Source organism: Rana temporaria, chromosome 1 (assembly GCF_905171775.1).
Source record: "Rana temporaria chromosome 1, aRanTem1.1, whole genome shotgun sequence".
Classification (NCBI taxonomy): domain Eukaryota; kingdom Metazoa; phylum Chordata; class Amphibia; order Anura; family Ranidae; genus Rana; species Rana temporaria.
The window spans coordinates 526,751,615-526,774,573 of record NC_053489.1 but is presented as its reverse complement, the minus strand read 5'-3'; the positions used below and the strand labels follow the sequence as shown (position 1 = coordinate 526,774,573).

The 22,959-nt window shown below is 44.6% G+C and overlaps 2 protein-coding genes across 2 annotated transcripts in view; both read left to right on the top strand.

Annotated features, from left to right (window-relative positions):
* Window positions 1–22,959, top strand: part of FBXW7 (F-box and WD repeat domain containing 7) — a 241,703-nt gene that overhangs the window by 72,832 nt on the left and 145,912 nt on the right. The window contains exon 2 of the mRNA XM_040331902.1: window positions 16,956–17,552. Coding sequence (XP_040187836.1) covers window positions 17,025–17,552 — 528 coding nt within the window. The 5' untranslated portion in view covers window positions 16,956–17,024. The remainder of the gene's footprint in view (window positions 1–16,955; window positions 17,553–22,959) is intronic.
* Window positions 1,038–4,828, top strand: LOC120919908. The gene is made up of 2 exons (XM_040331907.1): window positions 1,038–1,376; window positions 1,563–4,828. The coding sequence occupies exons 1-2, from the start codon at window positions 1,055–1,057 to the stop codon at window positions 2,222–2,224; spliced, it is 984 nt and encodes a 327-aa protein (XP_040187841.1). The 5' UTR covers window positions 1,038–1,054; the 3' UTR covers window positions 2,225–4,828.

Sequence of the window (22,959 nt, the reverse complement as noted above, 5' to 3'; positions counted from 1 at the left end):
ATTTTGCAGATGGAAGAATGTCCTATTTTCTCTAGTCGTCTTCCAGGACGGCACCCTGAGAGATGACTGGCTTCTCCTGACAGGAAACACAATCAAAAAGAGGTTAAAAACCCCGCCCCTTCCCGTGCTCCTCAGTTCTTGATTGTGTTTCCCCACAGCGAAACGTTTATTTTTTTTCTGACCTAAGGCCTGGGGCTGGTGGTCCCCCCCCTGGGAACTGAACCGCAGGCACTGGGTAGCCTTTGGGTTTAGCGAAGATTTCCATTCCTAGGGGGTCCCTTCTTGCTCAGGGGGGCCTCACTATGTGGGTTGAAGAACCCCCCTGAGTGCTGGAGTCTCCTGGGGATAGGTGGCTATTCTGGAGCTCCAGGGGCTGATCCACTCTCTCTCTCTGAGCTTTCCCCTTACCTTGGAGGTCTGTGGGTCAGGCTCTCTCCGGTGGTGGGGGTTTTCTGTGCGGTCTGGGGCTGCGACTGGGTCGTCCTGGATTCCCTGGAGCGTTCATTGCCGTTTTCGAATTTGGCGCCAAAACCGGCGTCTCACAGAGCCGGCGGCGCAGGGCAATGACGTCACACGCGCGGCGCGTGTCACTTCCGGGTCGGCTCAGCAAAGATGGCGCGCTGCAGCTCCAACACGCCAGTCGGCTTCCCACGGCACCGGAGACACACGAAAGGGCAGCAGCAGCCGAGAGAGAGCGGCGCCTTCATCCTCACGCGATGGAGCGAGAGGTCCGGTCGTCTACGACCCCGGCTGCGGAGGAGACCACAGGGGGTGAGTCTTCCTGGACACAGGTATGGTGGGCTGGGACCCAGTAGTTGTTCCCTAGTATTTACATACATGCCTGTGTATCCTTTTCTTTCTAGGGGAGGATTTTGTTGCCCAGGGGGGTGCTAGTCGTTCAGCTAAGGACACTAGTCGCTCCAAAAAATGTGGCTATTGTAGTTGCAAGTTACCCTCAGATTATTCCAAACCCTTTTGTGCTAAATGTATCATTAAATTGGCAGGGAAGGAGACCTCTGAAATTCTGAAAGGATTTCTTGAGGTCCAGTCTGAGATGCTCTCTACTCTTAAAGAATTTCATGTGTCTTTAAAGAGCAAAGAGCCTGAAGCCCCCATCGCAGGGCCCTCTTCTCAAGAAAGTTCCTCTTCGCAGATTTTTAGAGTCCGCCAGGAATCCCTTGGTTCCTTAGTATCTGACTCTGAAGATTCAGAGATTCCTCCCCAGGAGGAAGGTTCTATTGGTCAGGCGGAAGAAGAAAATGAGGATACTAGGACAGGCAGATATGTCTTTGCTGCCGACGACATGGAAGGTCTCCTTGAGGCAGTGTACGCCTCCGAGGAGATTCCACAGTCTACGGAAGAAATTTCCACACAGGATAGGTTATACCAAGGCCTGTCTAAACCTCAGGCCAAAGCTATTCCGGTACATCAGTCCCTTAAGGATATCATCCTCAGGGAATGGGCAGAACCAGAGAAAAAGCTTTTAAGATACAAGACCTGGAAACGACGTTGCCCCTTTAAAGATGAGGAGGAATCTAAATTTTTTAAAATACCTAGATTAGATGCTCCCCTCGCGCAAATTTCCAAACAGTCGGACCTCTCCTTTGAGGACACAGGCAACTTGAAAGATCCTATGGATCGGCGGGCAGAGACCTCCTTGTGTAGGGCCTGGGAAGCTAATGCGGCTGCCTTGAGCCCCGCATTGGCTTCGGCCTGTATTGCTAGGAATGCTAATTCTTGGATCTCCAAGTTGATGGAACATGTGTCCCAGGGTTCAGACTCTAAGGGGATTCTAGAATCCCTTCAGCTCATAGGGAGCGCAGTAGCTTATTTAGCAGACACCTCAGTAGAGACGGTACATTCTACCGCAAAGACAGGAGCCCTCCTCAACTCTGCCAGAAGAGCAGTATGGGTCAAGATGTGGAATGGGGACCTTGCGTCTAAGAACCGCCTTTGTGGTCTTCCCTTCGAGGGCTCCCTTCTCTTCGGTACGGGCCTGGATCAGGCCCTGACTAGGTCCTCAGAAAAAGGGGTGCGTTTTCCTACTAAGCCTAGACAAAACAAGAAAAAGTTTTTTCGAGGCCCCCAGGGGGGGTTTGGAGGTAAGAACTGTTCCTCGGAGAAGAAGGCCCCTTACAACAGACGTTGGGGTGCTGGGAAGGAAAAACAAAAAGGGGGTATCCTTTTTTCCAATCCAAAACCCAGCGACAAGGACTCCAAATGACGGGAAGGTCGGGGGAAGACTCTCCCAGTTCCTTCCCAGGTGGGAGAGTATTACTCAAAGTCCCCACATTCTCCAAATCGTAAGGGAGGGGTACAAACTAGAGTTCCGTCAGCTTCCCCCTCCAAACTTTATTCTGACTCACTTACCCAAGGACCCTCTCAAGTCAGCAGGCCTTCTGCAAAATGTCTCAGAACTGGCACAACAGGGGGTCATAGTTCCAGTCCCTGTGTACCAGAGAGGGTTGGGAGTGTACTCCCACATCTTTGTGGTCCCCAAGCCTTCAGGCAAATTTCGATTGATTATCAATCTGAAACCCCTGAATACCTCCCTCCTCCACAAGAGGTTTCGAATGGAGAGTATTTACAGCCTCAGGAGGCTCCTACTAAGAGAGGTATTCATGGTCACCATCGATTTAAGAGACGCGTACCTCCATGTCCCAATCTTCTTGGGTCATCAGAGGTTCCTCAGGTTTGCGATCGCCTCCGCCCAGGGAGTACAGCATTGGCAATTTGCTGCCCTTCCTTTCGGACTGGCCTCCAGTCCAAGGGTCTTTACCAAGGTCCTGGCGGAGGCGATCGCTTTCCTGCACCTACAAGGGATAGCGTTAGTTCCCTATCTCGACGACTTGATACTATACAATCAAAGTCGAGATCTCCTTCTTTCGGATCTAGCCACTGTGATGACTACCCTCGAGTCCTTGGGTTGGATCATCAACAAGGAGAAATCCTCACTCCTTCCAGAGCAGAAGAAACTCTATCTAGGGTTTCTGATAGATTCCTTGGAGAGGAAGCTCTTTTTACCCAACGACAAGATCCGGGGTCTCATGTCAGTGGTCAGATCAACGTTAGAAGGAGTAGAGTCCTCCTTCAGGGACATCATGAGAGTTCTAGGCCTAATGACCTCCTGTATTCCAGCAGTCCCGTGGGCTCAGCTCCACTCCAGACCCCTCCAATTTTTCCTTCTTTCCTCCTGGGACGGAAGAAGGGAATCCCTAGAGCTCAGAGTCAGTCTCCCAGAACCAGTGAAGCTCTCACTGGGCTGGTGGCTCATCCCACAGAACCTACAGCAAGGTCTGTCGTGGGGCCAGATCAATCCGGTCAGGATCACCACGGACGCCAGCTCATGGGGGTGGGGCGCACATCTGGACGATCTCCGTGCCCAGGGTACCTGGGGACAACGACAGAAGGGGGCCTCTTCAAATTACCGCGAGCTATTAGCGGTCGGAGAGGCTCTGAAGGCATTCGAGGACAGAGTCTTGGACCAGGAGGTCCAGATCATTTCCGACAATGCGACCGCGGTGGCCTTCCTCAACCATCAGGGGGGCACCAGATCTCGCACCCTTCTAGACTTGTCCTTAGAGATCCTGGGCTGGGCCGAGCAGAGAGTTCTCTCACTCTCGGCGGTACACCTGAAAGGGACCCTCAATCTGGAGGCAGACTATTTAAGTCGCCATCCCATTCTCCAGGGAGAATGGGAACTAAATACAGAGATTTTCAGTCTAATATGCCAGCACTTTGGCAGCCCAGAGATAGATCTCTTCGCCCGCAGGGCAAACCGGAAGGTGAAGAGGTTCTTCTCTCTCTCCCGAGAACACGGCTCGGAGGGGGTGGATGCACTGGCACAGGTATGGAGGTTCCAGCTAGCCTATGCCTTCCCTCCCTTGAGCCTGATTCCGAGAGTCCTGCAGAAGGTAAATCTAGCAGTAGGGAAGTTCATTCTCGTCACACCCTGGTGGCCCAAGAGGGCCTGGTTTCCCGCTCTAGAGCGAGGGTCAGTGTTGCCTCCCCTACTTCTCCCTGTCCGGGCGGACCTTCTTCGTCAGGGTCCGATTTATCACCCAGAACCCGGCTTCTTCAAGCTGACGGCCTGGTGCTTGAGAGGCGGAACCTGAGGGAGAAGGGCTGCTCCGAGAGAGTTATTGACACGCTTCTAGCCAGTAGGAAGGTAGTCACTAGGCGTATATATGCCAAAACCTGGGGTATCTTCTCTCGCTGGTGCTCAGAGAGACAGAATTCTCAACAGGAGACCTCGGTCATCTTAGATTTTCTCCAAGATGGAGTAGACAAGGGGTTAGCCACAAGGACTCTAAGGGTTCAGGTGGCAGCCTTGTCGTATTTTTTGGATAGACGTCTATCCCTGGACCCCCTGGTCAAAAGGTTTCTTATAGCCAGAGACAGGTTGTCCCCAGTCCAGATCTCTAGGGTTCCACCCTGGGATCTTTCGTTAGTGTTAAACCAACTTACCAAGGCTCCGTTTGAGCCAATTGACACTATCCCCATCAGGTTACTCACCTTTAAATTTGCCTTCCTCTTGGCAATCACGACAGCCAAGAGGATAGGTGATATGCAGGCGCTCTCCATTAAAGAGCCATTTTTTCGCTTATTTGAGGACAGGGTTGTTCTAAGTCAGGACCCCCTTTATCTTCCTAAGGTAGTGACAAAGTTCCACAGGTCACAGGAAGTAATCCTCCCTTCTTTTTGTTCAAATCCCCAGAATGAAGGAGAAGCTTCCTTTCATTGTCTGGATGTTAGACGATGTCTATTAGCTTACTTAGAAAGAGTTACAGTCTTTAGACGTTCTACTCATCTATTAATTTGTTTTTCGGGTCAGAAAAGAGGCCTTCAAGCGTCCAGAGCCTCTATTTCTAGATGGATTAGGCAGACAATTTCCTTAGCTTATGTACAAGCCAGTAAGGTAGCTCCTAATGTTAAAGCACACTCCACACGATCACTAGCAACCTCCTGGGCAGAAAGGGCCGGAGCTTCGGTGGAGCAAATTTGCAGAGCAGCGACGTGGTCAAGTCAGAACACGTTCCTGAAACATTATAGAGTTGACCTACTGTCACCTCAGGACTTGGTTTTCGGGAGAAAGGTCCTGCAAGCAGTGGTCCCGCCCTAAGGTAGGCCTGAAGCTACTTGCTTCTCTCTCAGGGTGCCGTCCTGGAAGACGACTAGAGAAATGACCAGTTACACTTACCGGTAGCTGTATTTCTGGTAAGTCTTACAGGACGGCAGGCCTACTTCCCACCCTTGTGATACATTATTGGTTTGTATTATATTTTCTGTGGTGTTTTTCCCGTGCACTGGTGGGTTCATACTTTATCTCAAACTGAGGAGCACGGGAAGGGGCGGGGTTTTTAACCTCTTTTTGATTGTGTTTCCTGTCAGGAGAAGCCAGTCATCTCTCAGGGTGCCGTCCTGTAAGACTTACCAGAAATACAGCTACCGGTAAGTGTAACTGGTCATTTTTTCTTCGGTCCGCGGATCGGATGAACACGGACATACAGTCCGTGTTCATCTGATCCCCCCATAGGGGAGAGCGGAGAAAAGACAGGGCGGTCCCTGCACAGTGTGCGGGGACCACCCTGTCAGCCGGCGGCTTAGCGGGGATCAACGGAGCGATCCCCGCTGAGCTTGCGGACACACGGAGGTGGATCATTACTGATCCGCCCGTGTGAAAAGGAAGGCCCCATTCACACGAGGCGAAATCCGTCGCTACGGAGTCCGCCTGCTCCCGCCAGCTCAGTGGGAGATCAGTCCGCAGATCTCTGCTGAGCTAGCAGATGACAAGCTCTTCTCTGCTCACTGAGTGGGGAGGGGCTTGTGCAGCGTCGCTGATTCCTATGAAGCGATCTGATGAAAACATGAACATGAAAAACATGAAAACATGTCTCCTCTGACATCCGACGCTCCATAGGACTGCATCGAGGGGCCGTTCAGGTCCGCCGTCAAAACTGACAGGCGGACCTGAACGGTCCGTCCGTGTGAATGGGGCCTACGACTTTTTTCATGTGTAAAACTATATTATTAGGTGCATATATAGTACCAAGTTTAAAAAAACAATTGAGCTACAAGGTGACTGTAGTCTTGTAGAAGGCTTATGTCGAGAGTTCACAATGGGAATGCCATCTTCAATGAATTTCAAAATGATTATGGTTGGAAAATGAGATTGTTAAACTCATCTGCTAATGGAACTAGTGAGAATCGTTCCCCACATTGTGTGCTAAGGTATTGATAAATAAATGATTTAGCCATACTTTCTATTGTTCCTCTAGGTGTCACATTCCACAACTTTGTTGTTAGGGTGAAAGCTGCTGCTTTCAGTTCAGCATAGTTTCGTATTACTTTTGTTTATATGCTATCAACTTTATACTGCTGGCTAATTATAGAAATGAATGTATGTCTGAGAAAAAGAGACCTGCAGTTTTCTAGAGATGCAAGATGTGCGCTTTTATGAAGACAGTGGTCTGGTTTGTCCTTGTTCATTATGGCTGTCTTTCGGAATTGATGACAGGACAGTATACATCCCAGTGTTTTGTTATCCCTTCCCCTGTGTACATCACACCGGTCTGCTTGCTTTATATAGCATTTAGTGCACAACTGTTGGAGTTGATATTCCTTTTAAACGCGTATTAAGAAAACTATTATGGTAATAGTAATTATGTGATTGATGCATTTCAGCATGAGAATCGGTGAACTGATGATTAGGTATTACTGGTGATCATTGCAGACTGTCTGGCTTCATTATTAATGTAAAGTAGTATGCAATGACTTCTTTATTGACCTCCTTTTAGATTATCGTTTAACAAAAAGGACCAACTCTTGGTAAATATTTGTCCTGTCTGTTTTATGTAGTCAACGTCATGTTGGAGAATCTGTCATGTAACTTTAGTGTGCAGTCATTTTAGATTTTTTTTTTTTTTTTTTTTTACACCAGTTTGTTTTACTTAATGTTCTGTATTTTGATTATTTCATTTATGCATTTGTAAATGCTCTGTGAAGTTGTCATCTTTGCATCAAGGATCTAAACGGTATCCATGCTTGATGCAAACTATTCATTTTGTCAAATTTGCGTAATTGATTCCATTAGTATACAGCAAACCCCTAGAGGTGCATGCACGTGCCTTCACTGGAAGCCCCAAATCCTGGTCCATTCTCATATCCACCTCTTGCACCTTCCTGTCTGCCCATTGATGTGATGGGTGGCTTCACTGGTTATTAGGGAAGTATAGAACAAATTTATTCAGCCCTACACTCGACCCTACAGAAAGGATGTAGACAGTGGCTTCTATTTGCAGCAATTTGCATATGATGCATGTTTGTTCCAGGTCTGTGAAATAAAGCCAGTCACAGCCAGGTGAACTATGGACCAGTTTCCGTTTCTATTCCAATACATAGAAACATTAAAGACTGACTGCAAAAAAATGGTACATAATCTGCCTGTTTTTTCCATTTACTTTTTTTTCCTGAGGATAGACCCTGGTTTATTCTAGTCAGTTTTGAAATTCACAAACTGTTGAGCTGATATACGACGAGTTAGAAGTTGCATGCCACCTTGTGGTTTTGTGTTTTTAATCTACATCTGACAGTCTTATGGAGCTCCCAGAGTACAGCCATCACTCTGCTCCTCAGGCTCTGACAGGAGAGATGCGGGAAGTATTCAAAACGCTTCACTTTTTCCACATTTTGAGATGTTACAGCCCTATTCCAAAATGGAATAAATTCATTATTTTCCTAAAATTTTTACAAACAATACCCCATTATGACAACGTGGTGTTTGTTTGAAATCTTTGCAATTTATAATAAAAATAAAAAGAATCACATGTACATAAGTATTTACAGCCTTTGCACTCAAAATTGAGCTGAGGTGCATCCTGTTTCCACTGATCATCCTTGAGATGTTTCTACAACTTGATTAGATACACCAAAAAGGAAAACTCTGCGCTCCTGAAAGTTCACCAATTATAAATCCACTTAATGTTTGTGAAGAAAAAAACATACATTAACACTTTAATTTTCGGAAGATCCAGTCCTTTATATGGTTAAAAAAGGGAAAGTTTCCACAATGTACACAATATAATAAAAAAAGTATAAAAAAAACTTTCCAAATGTCTGCATCAGACCAGCACCCTCTTCAGACTTCAAATGGTTAAAGCTTGCGGTTTTAGTTTGTGGGCTGTCTAGCAAGACATCATTAGTGCAAATGGTGAGCACAGTACATTACCCAGCCAGATGTACACATCGATCGAATGTCCTTCTCCTGGCTGATGTAACAATGTCCTAAGCTCTCTCCTATGCGGGTCTGGAAGCTTCACAGACCCGATAAATGTGACTGCTGGAGACACAGGGTGGATCAGCCTATCAGAAAGGACGCTCTCCCTGGGTGAACATGCAAGCGTCCCACGTCTGAGACACTGTTTCAGTAAACCAGCTGTACTGCAGGGAGAAGTTTAGGCGCCCTCCAGTGGGCAAATTGCAGTATGCACTTGTTGAAAAATCAACAGTGTTGCATGGCGATTAAAATAATCGGATATAAAAGTTCTTATGCATGAATAGGATCTTCCATCATAAAAGGGGGATATTAAGAGGGGTCCTAGACGACGCGTTTCGCCCTTACAAGAGCTTTGTCACAGTCCGTGCCAAAGCTCTTGTAAGGGCGAAACGCGTCGTCTAGGACCCCTCTTAATATCCCCCTTTTATGATGGAAGATCCTATTCATGCATAAGAACTTTTATATCCGATTATTTTAATCGCCATGCAACACTGTTGATTTTTCAACAAGTGCATACTGCAATTTGCCCACTGGAGGGCGCCTAAACTTCTCCCTGCAGTACAGCTGGTTTACTGAAACAGTGTCTCAGACGTGGGACGCTTGCATGTTCACCCAGGGAGAGCGTCCTTTCTGATAGGCTGATCCACCCTGTGTCTCCAGCAGTCACATTTATCGGGTCTGTGAAGCTTCCAGACCCGCATAGGAGAGAGCTTAGGACATTGTTACATCAGCCAGGAGAAGGACATTCGATCGATGTGTACATCTGGCTGGGTAATGTACTGTGCTCACCATTTGCACTAATGATGTCTTGCTAGACAGCCCACAAACTAAAACCGCAAGCTTTAACCATTTGAAGTCTGAAGAGGGTGCTGGTCTGATGCAGACATTTGGAAAGTTTTTTTTATACTTTTTTTATTATATTGTGTACATTGTGGAAACTTTCCCTTTTTTAACCATATAAAGGACTGGATCTTCCGAAAATTAAAGTGTTAATGTATGTTTTTTTCTTCACAAACATTAAGTGGATTTATAATTGGTGAACTTTCAGGAGCGCAGAGTTTTCCTTTTTGGTGTATTTGTGTATTTGTGGTACTTCAGGGTATCCGGATCTCTGCAGCACGGACTGTTCTCAGCCCATACGAGGGTTTTAGTATTTCATGGGATATTAGTTATTTCCCATTGAGCGCCAGTGATTTTTTTGTATCAATACAACTTGATTAGAGTCCACCTGTGGTAAATTCAGCTTATTAGACACTATTTGGAATAGGAACCGCTCTAATAGGAGCCACTCAAGTCGCTCCGACTTAGAAAAAGGTTGCTGTACTACTTCGGGACGACTTCAGGGCAACTTGCATTGACTTCAATACATTAGTCTTTTTACGCCTCTGAAGTCGTTGGGCAGATCGCCTTGCCGAGTCACTCGTTAAGTCATGCTGCCCCACGTGCCTGTTCACACTACCGCATCTTGGGATCTGACTTGTGTCACACGACATGAGAAATTCAATTGAAGTGAATAAGAGCAGTCTTAATGCACACTACTGAAGTCCCCCCGACTTCAGAAAAGGTTACTGTACTACTTCAGGGCGACTTCTAGGCAACTTGTACCCATAGATTTCAATGGAAGTTGCCTCCAAATTCGGATCAGGGTCTTAGAGCCGGTTCACACTGGGGCGACCAGGGATCCGACTTCATGTCGCCCGGTCGAGAATATGAATGGAAGTGAATGGGAGCCGTCTTAATGTACACTACTGAAGTCGCTCCGACTTCAGAAAAGGTTTCTGTACTACTTCAATCCCACTTCTAGGCAACCTGTACCCATTGATTTCAATCACAGTGAGGCAACTTTACAGGAAGTCGCTCCAGTGTGAACCTGTTCTAAGGCAAGCCCCCTACCTCCAACAGGTAAACTCCACGCCAAATTTTAAATAAAAATCCGGCATGGGTTCCCCTCCAGGACCATTCCAGGTTCTTAGGTCTGGTATGGATTTCAAGCGGAAACCCCCTACGCCGAAAAAACGAAGTGGGGGTCCCCCAAATCCATACCAGACCCTTATCCGAGCACGCAGACCGGTCGGTCGGGAAAGGGGGTGCGGACGGGCGTACCCCTACCCATTCACCTGGTGGAAGAAAAATGTCAAACACTACACAAGTTTTTAAAGTAGTTTATTAGGCAGCTCCGGGGGTCTTCTTCAGACTTCGGGGGTCTTCCGACTTCTCCCTTCTGCCGGGCACCACCGCTGTCTTTCAGCTCTTTTTTTACTAGTGGGGGCCCAGTCTTTTCCCTTCTTCTGACTTCGGGGGGTCTTCTTCCGACTTTAATCCGCTCTCCGGTAATTTTCATCTTCTGCCGGGCACCACCGATGAATTCTTTCAGCTTTTTCACCAGCGGGGGCGCGGTCTTCTGCGTCTCCTAATTTTCTTCTCCTCTTCGATGTTGACTCTGCGCTCCCTCCCGCTCTTATGCTGGGTGTGCGGTGCACAGCAATTTATATAGGCCTCTTATGACGTCGCAGTCCCAGCATGCTCCAGGTGGTGACAATATAAGGGGGCAGGGTTATTATGTCAACATCGAAGAGGAGAAGAAGAGAAGAAGGCGACGCAGAAGACCGGGCCCCCGCTGGTAAAAGAGCTGAAAGACACTGGTGGTGCCCGACAGAAGAGAAAACGAACCGGAGAGCTGGAGAAGATAGCGGCGAAGTCAGAAGACCCCCGAAGTCGGAAGAAGGGAGAAGACCGGGCCCACGCTGGTAAAAGAGCTGAAAGACGGCGGTGGTGCCCGGCAGAAGTCGGTAGACCCCTGAAGTTGGAATAAGACCCCCGGAGCTTCCTAATAAACTACTTTAAAAACCTGTGTAGTGTTTTATTGTCATTTTTCTTCCACTAGGTGAATGAACCCCATACTCATTCACATAGGGTGGGGGGCCGGGATCTGGGGGCCCCCTTATTAAAGGGTGCTCCCAGATTCCGATAAGCCCCCCGCCCGCAGACCTCGACAACCAACGGCCAGGGTTGTCTGGAAGAGGCCCTTGTCCCCATCAACATTGGGACAAGGTGCTGTGGGGGGGGCACAGGGTGCCCCCCTGCCCCAAAGCACCCCCCCATGTTGAGGGCATGCCTCCTGGTATGGTTCAGGAGGGGGGGGCTCGCCCTTCCCCACCCCTTTCCTGACCGACCGGTCTGCGTGCTGGGATAAGGGTCTGGTATGGATTTGGGGGGACCTCCACGCTGTTTTTTCGGCGTAGGGGTTCCCTTTGAAATCCATACTAGACCTAAGAGCCTGGTATGCTCCTAGAGGGGAACCCATGCCGTTTTTTTATTTAAAATTTGGCATCAAGTTCCCCCTCCTGGAGGCGACTTCAAGTCGTGTTTCAAGTCGTGTTTTAAGCCGCGTTGTGATTCATACTCGTGTTCAAGTTGCCTCCCAAAGTCGTGCTGAAAGTTGTGTTGCCCCTGTGTGAACCGGCTCCTAACTGAAGCAACTTTACAGGAAGAGAAAATAGTTTACTCAGGCAAACCCCTCCATCCCACAGAAATAATTATTCTGTGATTGGCCACAGCCAAAGTCGCGTGTCCTGGCTTTAGGTCGTGTTGTAAGTTGCGCTGAAGTTGCCTTGCAAAGTCGCGCTGTAAGTCGGGTTGCCCCTGTGTGAACGGACTCTTTTGTTTATAACTTTTGTATTTGGTGAGCAAACAATGTCTTGTGTCCCGAAAGTTCACAGTTGCACAAAGAAGATTGTCCCATATAGACTTTGCCAAACACATGGCTAAAGCTGACTTTAGGGACCCCCCTCCCTTTGACAGAAGTCAATCAGAGATCCCTGCTGAACCCACATCATTTTGATCATTCTTGTATGCAGGAATTTTGCTGCGCTTTCAGAAAATGCACTAAAAGTGTCCGATGCAATAGAAGTCTGTGGCACAGGTACCAATCCTGAAACCTGTAGGTACACTGCGCTGCACATGTAGTGCAGGAAAATTGCTCTGCGTCTTTGTGACGTTGGTATATTCACCTTCATATAGCTGTATTAGCCAAACAGTAGTAGATGATTTTGCTATTAGGCTTTGCTTCATATGGGTCTAAACAAATCCCTGGAGTCAAGTAGTTGCATTGAACAAAATAGTGTATGTTAGCACAAAAATATTCCTTGTTAGAAGGGATTTATTGCAGTGACTTGATCTAAAAGGTAAATCACAGTTGGTCTCAATAACAGATATTGTGGCTAAATTAACTTTTTTTAAATGTATTAATATCTGATATCCTAATTAAAAAAATAAATGAAATTAGCGTTTGTGTCTAAGTTCTTAGAATGTCCCTTTCTGATTGTCTGTCTGCCAGTGTTTGCTCAGCCAACAAAAAAAAGTTTTAGCATTCTTGGGTTGATTTGTCTTTAGCATGTAGCATAGAATTCCAGGAATGCATTCAGTTTTATTGTGCTTTCCCAGATCTTTCAGCTAGCAGAACCAAGGGAGCCCGAGATGTGTTACTATTTTAGGTAGTGAACTGGTTCAAATATTTTACTCACTGGTCCTCTGGAAGAATGTTGGAATTGCTTTGTCAGGGGCTGTCAGACAATGTCATGTATGATTCTTTAACATGCACATTGTTGATGGCGTATTTGTATGTAAGAAGATAGTTTGTGATGTGTCACGTATGTATTATCTTCTGTGTAACAAAAAGTAAAATACATTGTAAACATTCTTTTGCACACTTTCAGTTTTACATACAGTATGTTTTTTTAGAAATGGCATGTGATTTGTCCATTTTTTTTTTTTTTTATCCAGTCAAAATGGAAAATGAACCCCCATTCACACCGGGTGGGGCTTGTGACAGATCAAACTCTTATGACAAGTCGCACCCTATTTGCTGCTATAGGACCATACAAATCTGTGCAATGTGAGTCGCAGCAACTTTAGAAACAATTTTGGGCGATTTTCATGTATGACTTACATTGATGTCTGTGTATGAAGTAGCACAGATGTTGGCAAGCCGCACAGGAAGTCTCACTGATCGGCGGCTTTGACATCATGCTCAGAGTCGGTTCACACTAGGGCGACACGACTTCCAGCACGACTTTCAGAGGCGACTCCGACACGACTTGAGCATGAACCACACGGCGATCTGGGGCGATTTACAACACGACTTGAAGTTGTCTTCAGGACAGGAGGCTTTCCAGTGGCCAATCAAACAACAATCAGCTCTAGGGGAGGGAGAGGTTTGCCTGAGAAATGCATGTTATCTTCCTGGAAAGTCGCTTCAGTTAAGACAGTGATCAGACTTGGAGGCTACTTCTATTGAAATCAATGGGTACAAATCGCCTACAAGTCGGATTGAAGTAGTACAGGAACTTCTTTTGAAGTCGGAGCGACTCGAGTCGTGTGTATTAACACCGCTCCCATTCACTTGCATTGTTTTTCTCGACAGCGCGACTTGGGATGACTTGAGGTGACTTCAAGTCGGATCCCAAGTCGCCCCAGTGTGAACCGGCTCTTAAGTAGCGCGACTTCAGAGCCGCACTCGGTGGGAACTTGGTGTTTGGATAGCCAAATTTGGTTTTGTTTAGTATTGTGTAGAGTTGTTATTCTTTTGATAGTTGCGACCTATGGGAAATTTCCCATTACCTATTTCTTTTTTGAATCTACTATAACATTTTGGAGTTCTCATATCTTTCTGCTTGGGTGACAGCCAGATGAAATACAAAGGGCTGGAACTGTTGGGTGAGGGAAACAATGAATACTTGACCTGGAGTTATATTCTTCTATATTGGGCTACGCGTACATTCTAGAATTAAAAACAAACATTTTTGTAGTTTTGACTAGAGGGAAGAGGGTTTAGAAAACCTGGCAGTTTTTATTGCGGTCTGGGCCCACATTGGTGGGAGATTCACCAAGAGATTGTCATGTGAAAAGATATCGCAGTATTTAGGGGAATGTGCACTTTAACATTCACACATAAAATAAGCATACCTTCTGTGCATTATGTCTCCATGCTGCTTTTTTCATTTTGGTATGCTGCTGATGGAACTGCTTTGGGCTGCCATTCTTGGAAAATTAGCCTTGCATTGCTTAGATTGAATTGGCAGTTTGTCTTCTATAACTCACATGCTCCCTCCAGTGGTGGGCATGAGCTTCTTCAGCAGCAAAGCATAATGTGATCTGAAAGCATACATGTGTATTCTGTTGCAACTTGTCAATTTTTAGATGTGATGGCTGCATTGTTTTCTTTTTGTAATTTTTTTTATTTTCACCTGGTGGTTCGGTCAGCAGGTCTTCTTTTTTTTTTTTTTTTTTTTTTTTAGCAGTACAAGCCGTTTTGCTAATGTTTCACTAAAGGGTTCAGACAAACCATTTACCACTGATAGAGGTGCTTAAAATGACCAGCTTTTATTCATGTAAAACATTTATCCCAAGAAAAGAAAAAAAAAAACACTGTTGCTGTGTAAGTGCTTGTGTAACTGCTGTGCTAGCTGGAGTTTTTCTTCAATTTGATAGTGTATTTAAATCTGCTAGTGCATCCAACACTCTCTTCCCTACAAACTGACAATGCTGCTGTCCAAAGGTTCCCCTGAGCTCCAGAGTGGGCGCACTCTAAGGCTCAGTTCACACTAATGCATTTTTTTTCATGCATTTGGCTTTTTTGCAGAAATTTAGGACATTTTTAACATGGGTTCCTATGGAACATGTTCACATTAATGCCTTTTTGTGCCTCTGCATTTTTGGAAAGGGTCAGGGACTTTTTTAAATTCAAAATGGTGCTTTTTTTGGTTCAATAGACTTCAATGGAGAAGCTGCAGAAAAGCAAGTAGTACGTTTTGACCACGTTTTTACAGCGATGTGAATTTGGCATTTTTTTTATCTGCCCAAAAAATCCAAAATGCAAAATCGCTGTAAAACAATGCAAAAAGCACTGTATAAACACTCAAAAGCAAACTGCATAGGTTTGAATGGAGCCTGATACAGGAGGTGTGTTACTGGTCAGATTACCAGGGGGGAAAAGGCCTAAAAACAGAAAACGAATGCAGCCACCACATGTAATGATGGGTAAGCTGCAATGCATTACATTTTTGCTTTTGGGTTTAATACCACTTGAAGTTCTATTGGGACAACATTCTGATCTCTCACCGATAATGACCATTTAAGAATCTAAACTGAAAAGCCTGTTTTCTTTAATTAAAATAAAAGTATTTTCTTGCAGTACCCTAAGCTATTGTCTGCTACAATGACATGCATGTTACCCATTCTACCTACTCGGCAGAAAGGCAAATTAATGGCTATGTACATAGCATATAAAATGAACCTGGTTAGTGCTCTATATTTAATCAGACAAAACAGGTATAGTGCTATTTTTAGTTTTAGGGATCCCACTGTGTTTGGCATCTTTTTGTATTAGCAATTCCCATAGAAGTAAATGGAAGGTAGTTATTTGTCCAGGTAGATAGCCCTCATTGGAGCCGGGTAAATCAAAGCCGATTATACAAAAGGTATTAGTCTTTTCTTTTGAATTCCTCCTGGAAGTAGCAGGGCACTTCTGTGCTACATCCTCAGAGCTGTATATTTTCTGTGTGAAAGGCATTGCAGCCTCTGACTTCTAGTCTCTCAAGATTTGGAGTCACATTTGGTGATGTCATTACTGTGCTGCTGACAAAGATCTCTTTCACACAGGCGCCTCCGCTAAGTGGAATCCGCTTGCTCATTGAGGGATCCCTCTGTTGATCCCTGCTGAGCAGGCAGCTGAGAGGGCCGTGTCTGCTCCGCTCCACTGTGCAGAATGGACACAGTCCCGCTTTCCTGTATGGGGCAATTAGATGGAAACAGACCGCCTGTTCGTTTCCATCCAATGCCATCCGATCCGACAGATGGGCAATAGGACCACCATCCATCTGTTTTTGGTGGACAGGATCGCATGGCGGTGTCCACTGACATCTGCTGCTCCATAGAAGAGAATTGAGGGTCTGATTAGGTCCACCTGAAAAACTGAGCCCATCGGACAGCCTGTGTGAAACGGACCCAACTAAATATCTGTGTTATGTATTTGGTGAATCTTTGCTTCTTGAAAATTCACCCCCAGCTGTCCGTTTACCAGTTATCAGGGGGGCATCTTGGACATGACAATGGAAAGCAGTCCAGGGAGCTTACAAGCAATTTCTCTACTATTCCTTTGCTCTCTACTTGCATTTTTTCACACCAGTTCCACAGTTGAGGGTCACATTGAACTTGAGTAAGTCATAGAAATAGTACTGAAGTATCAATGTTCAACAGTTCTGCAATGAGTTTTTTTATTTTCCATACATCATGCAGCAAAGTCAAATGACAAATTCAGTAAGTGCTTGTGTGCATTCAGGTAGTGTCTTCTAATCCCTTTCTACTGGGCCAATGCTTAGAAGTATTTTGTTAGCATCAGGCCCATCTACCTGGTGTAATTTGTGAGTACAAAACTACTTTTCCCATTGTAAGCTCTAACGAGCAGGGCCCTCTGATTCCTACTGTACTAAACTTCATTGTACTGTCTGCCCTGATGTTTTAAAGCGCTCTGTAAATTGTTGGCACCATATAAATCATGTATAATAATATTTTTTGTGGTTCAATCGCAGCTTAAACAATTGGTGACTTAAGAAGTAGTAATGGTTGTATTTTTTTATTGACTTGTTTCATGCGAGTGACACTTTTTATTTATGTATTTCAGAATGTGAAAGCGTTTGTCGCTTCACACAGTCTACTGAATGTCCATGAAGTAGCAAGCTGGCTTTTGGAAATGAATCAGGAACTGCTGTCTGTGGGCAGCAAGAGGCGACGTACTGGGGGCTCTGTGCGAGGTAATGCTTCCTCCAGCCAAGCAGATGAGGAGCAAATGAACAGAGTAGAGGAGGAGGATGAGCAGCAGAATTCACAGCAGCAGCAGCAGCAGCAGGAGCAGGAGGAGGAGGATCAGCATATAGTGGTAAATGGAGATGTGGATGGCCCTGGTAGTGTGGATAGAAGCGATTCCCAGCACGGACAGTTGGAAGAAAATAATAACAGCTGCGTTATAGCAGATCAGGAGTCTGTGGACCAACCTGAAGAACATGAGCCAGCAGAGGATGAGGAGGAGGATGAGGATCATGTTTGTGATGTGGATGAAGATGATGAGGAGGAAATGGATCAGGACAGTGATGACTTTGATCAGTCCGATGATAGTAGTAGAGAGGATGAACGCAGAAATAGCAGAGACATCCCAAATTCAAACAGTATAATGGACATAACTCTTCACCAAAAGTCCACTCTTTTCCATACAAAGACAAAGGTGAGTGCTGTTTATGTATAGCTGGGATGTTTTACATTTCCTTTCAGTTTTTAAACAAATGTATATATATTTTTTTTGTTTTTATGCCTTATTGTCAAAGGTAGGCATGTACACTTTTTTTTTTTTTTTTACTCCCAAAGTTTTTCATGATAAGTATTTGTTTATAGAAGTTGGTGATGAAGTAGTTCTTTTGAGAACCTACGTATTATTTTGTGGCATATGTTTTTTTTTTTCTAATTACTTTGAATTTGATGTCTGTGCCAGCGTGCTTGCTAATTTATACATATTTGTCAGCCATCAATTTATGAAATAGTATAGTTTCAGAGTTAAATAAACTAAAATAACAAACCAGCTAAATAAAGCATCACCAAGGCCCCGTTCTCACTTGGGCGATTAGGAATTTCAATTCACGGCTAAATGCACATTGAATGGCACCCCAAATGTGGTGTGGTTTTTGGCGCAATTGTTGCTCGGCAAAACACGTGTGTGTAAAAAAAAAAAAAATTGCCTGGCTCAGGCCGTGTACACACGATCGGTCCAAACCGATGAAAACGGACTGAAGTTCAGTTTCATCGGTCCAAACCGCCCGTGTGTACGCCCCATCGGTCTGTTGTCCTTCGGTCCAAAAAAAAAGAGAACGTGCTTTAAAATCGAACCGATGGACGGCTGACCAATAGGTCAAAAATGTAACTGTTTGCACTGTGCACATTTATGTCCATTAAATGATTTATCGATCTTATTTCAGTCATTACATGATGGCACTATCGTTTGCTTTAATGGCGTTTATTGAAGTGTTTTATTAGAAAATAAGTTTGAACCATTTTTTGTGTAGTGTGTGGCCGACATAAGAGTCTCCATGTACTGCGGCTGTTACAGGGGGCAGAAATCACAGCAGGGTGTATTCCAGTGTGCATAGCATAGTAAAAACAGACCCAAGTTTATGGTTTGGGTTTATAACACACAATTTTGCTCTTTCAGCTGTTAAAGTATCTTCTAATTTGCCAAAAGTGCAAATTGTTCTATTTCTAAATAAAATTCTGTTTTTGGTACAAATCATGTGGAATTTTACTACGACTGAAACAGAGGATTTTTAGACTTTGTTTACATTTTTATCTTTCAGAATAGTGAGTTTGCTGGAACGGACATTACGTGGAAATAGATTGACAATTCTGTACTTGGCACATATACGAACAAAACTGCATTATAATATTTTGCACAGCGGTTGGCTTGGCCCCACCCCGATCCCCCCTCACTGGCTAAGATTGACAGCAGCCAATGGCGCACGCTGCTGTCTCTGAACCTGTGAAGAGGGAAAAAGCTAAATAAATATTTGATCCCTTGCAGATTTTGTAAGTTTGCCCACCTACAAAGAATTGAAGGGTCTATAACTTTTTTTCAAAGTCTTAACTCCACCTTTTAAAGTTTGTTCCATGTTACACTAATTTTGTTAAGGTGTTTTTTGGATGTTTTTCTACTGTAAAGGCTCGTACACATGATAGGTTAAACCGATGCAAACGGTCTGATCGTGTGTGGGCGCCATAGTTTTTTTTAACCTTCAGGTTAAAAAAAAAAAGCAAACTTGCTTTAAAATTTAACCGATGGATTGCTAACCTTTAGGTCAAAACCGATCGTTGGTGTGCAAAACCATTGGTTAAAAACCTGTGCATGCTCAGAATCAAGTCGACGCATGCTTGGAAGCACCCGATGCTTGTGTTGCCGGGCCCCTGTGTGACTGAGTAGGTCAGATGTTGAGTTGCCGGACCTACTTACTTTCTGGAAGCTTTGGACAAGGGTTTGCCCCATTTTGAGTTTAAAGTTTTTCTCCCAGTTTTCCCCTTTCCCCCTGGCCTCTCCGGATCCACATCATTGAACTTCATTTTTTTTCAGCACGTCGTTGTGTTTTACGTCACCGCGTTCTGACACAATCGGTTAATTAACCTATGGTGTGTACGCGTGACGGACCATCAGTCAGCTTCATCGGTTAACCTAAGACAACTGTCCTTCAGACCGTTTTCATCGGATTGACTGATCGTGTGTACGAGGCTTCAGCCTCAGCTCTAAAAATGCCCAAGACAAATCCCTTTCACTTCAATAGCCCCTGTTCACTTCTGGGTATTTTGTCATCTGAAGCAAAATGTCTGAAGCTCAAAAGTGCAGGAGCTTATATTTTGTCAGATTACAGGCGTTTTCTGCTTTTTACATTGGTGGCCTGTATAAAATCGCAAAAACCACGTGACTTTTTACCTGAAAACAAAACGCCTAGGTGTGAACAGAGCATAAAAGATAGGTTCACCATTTTCGAACAAATGATACATCTACAATTTTTGCAGATAATTTTTATTTATTTATTATATTTTCCTACAGGGGTCTGGAAAGCATTACACCTGTGATCAGATGATTATGGGTGCAATGTCAGGGTTCTTCATACAAGCCCTGCAGCTTTCAGCTTGTTCCTCCATATAGTTTGAAAGCTGCAGGGCTTGTGAATGAGCTACACGGGTGCTCCTCAGAACTATTGTAGTTCATTCAGAACTTTAAACTGTCTGTCACGGTGGTTGATGGTACTTGAAGTGCGTTCATTCACAGAAAACTGAATGAGTTATGGGGCTGGAGCCCCACACGGCCGAACTGTTTTTTTTTTTCATTGTGACAGCAGGTGCAGGGAGAAGATCCCCACCTGCTGTCACACTGAGAGGTGGCAGGAGCTGGAACATGTTACATCTTTCACTCTAAGGCTTTATTTCCATGGACGTTTTTACAGCCACTTTGTTTAGCCTTTTTTACAGCTTAAAAACGCCTGTCCATGTTGTGTTTTTTTTTTTGTTTTTTTTGAGCTGGAGCTCAAAAATGCTGCGGCAGCGTTTTTGAGCGTTTTTAACATCTGGCGTTTTTACAGCTCTACTCTGGAGCTTCAGAACGCACTGGTCCTGGTTTTTTTTTTTTTGCAGCTTAAAAACGGCTCAGCCATCTACAGCTCAAAAACGTCAAGGTGGGCATGAGGCCATAGACTAACATGGAGAGCTGTTTTTAAGCTGCAAAAAACGCTCAGAAAAGTGGCTGCAAAAATGTCCATGGAAATGAAGCCTAAATGTCATTCCAGCAGACACAACATAAGTGTGGTGATTTGCTATATATATATATATATATATATATATATATATATATATATATATATATATATATATATATATATATATCTATATCCTTCAGAAGGTTTGGAAATGTGGATCTTGATTTCTATATATCCTGTACAACCAAACAAATAGGGAGACTATGCTTGTTCTCTATTTTTCGCTAGGGAATCTGTAAACGGCAGCAAAAGTTAGAGTAACAAAACAGCAGCAGAAAATAGTAAATACAAGAAGTTTTACTTCTGTATTCCACTTCTGATGGAAGAAAATCAATCTCCTAGAATAGAAGTGAAATGCACAACTCAACAGGATGGGAAAGCATGAAAAAAACGCTGCCTGAGCATGAGAAGGTCATGACAGGTTACATGCTTTCATGTATTTTAATGCTGGTTTTTTAAACCCCTTTAATCTTTTGTATGGGCAGACATACTTGCCTTGTGTATGGGTGCTATGTAACACTGCTTCTGGAAGCTATGGTGTCCTTGTATCTCTCCTGACATTTACCTTTGTTTTACTCAGCCTTTCAGATCGGTGGATCCGAGTGGCTGCCAGGTCAGGCGGTTTCCTTGTCATTTGCGGCTCTGGTCTGCAGTGGTTGGTGTGAATTACATAGGCTCTGATTACACAAGAGAATCGCTTGGATGTAACAGGCTTGACGTGCTAACAATGCAGGTTTCCTGAAAGTCCTCTTAGAGTACCACTGGCTTCATTTTAGTTAGGCTTGTGCCGGATTTGAGATGTTTGAGTATGGAGCATTTGTTGCTGTCTAACATTTGTTTATAAATCCAGACAGTATGATTATCTTGTCAGACAGAATTTCCTATGATTACAATCTTAATTAAAACTGTCAGCACCCATGAAACCATGTTAAAGACCTTATAAATAAAGGACGTTCTATATAACACACGAAGAAGCAACGGGAGAAGTTGCATCCTAAAAGAAGTTTACATTTTCAGATTTAGAAAACCTAAAAACAGAAGCTCGATCACAATGAAATATACAGAGTAGTTTATTAAAATGCAAAACAAAGCACACTTACATCAGTGGCTTCCAGGGATAAGCAGGATTCAAGGTGTATCACAGAGGCAACTACACAGGATCCTGTGGCCGGCACAAGGGAATCCATGGGAAGACAGATGAAAACAGTCAATGGCCGCATCCCCATGATGTCGGTGTCATGAGGTTCCAATGTGGTGGGTCTAGCTGCAGCCATAGGATCCTGTATAGCTGCTGCTGTGATGCCCCTTTTATACTGCTTATCCCTGGAAGCCACTGATGTAAGTGTGCTTTGTTTTGTGTTTTAATAAACTACTCTGTATATTTCATATGTGCTTCTGTTTTATGTGTTCTCTGGGATCTCGCGAGAAGCTGCAGTCCATCTGAAAATACAAGCCTCTTAGAAACCATTCCTTGTGATGTGTGCCCTCAGCCAAGCAAATTCTTTGAACTTGGCTGACAGGAATTTTGCAAGCTGGGACGCTGCATTTTCTAAATTTTGGAATAGTAAAGCTAAAAGACTTTGGCATAAATTAACAATAACGGTAGAGGCAGAAGGCCTTTTCTTTTGGCTGTTGCACAGTTCCATTATTTGTTCACATGCTCCTTTGACCATGGAAGAGTATTCAAAGTATACACAAGACTGTGCCACCCTTTGAGCACTTTAACAGCTGCATTTCTCAACATACACCAGCCTGTGCCACCTGGCTTCTATGCTCTCTCTGCTTTGTAGCCTGGCCTGCCTCCTTTTTCTGAAATTCTCAGTAGTACTTGTAGTTTGACACTTCTGGGATGACTGATGAAGTTGTAACAGGGTTTCTCTGGCACTACAATGTTGGCAGTTCTACCGTAGCAACAAACTTTGAAAGAATGTCAGCAATTGGTCAAAAATTTCTGCAGCTTAGGTTTATCAACTAGAGCAGGGGGTCTCCAAACTGTGGCCCGAGGGCCAGATATGGCCCTTTGCTAGCCTTTATCTGGCCCTTGGGGCACTATTCCTCCCACTGACACCAACAGTGGGGCATTATTTCTTCCACTGATACCAATGATGCAATACTATTCCTCCTACTAATAGGGACCCTACTCTTATTGACCACCAACCCTGAGGCCATATTTATTCTTACCCATGCTGAGCCTGTGACATTTTCTGCCCCTGCTGGCCACAATCCGGCCCTCCTAAAGTCTGGAGGACAATAAACAGGCCCTTTGTTTAAAATGTTTGGAGACCCATGAACTAGAGCAGTGGTCTCCAAACTGCGGCCCTGTGGCCGGATGTGGCC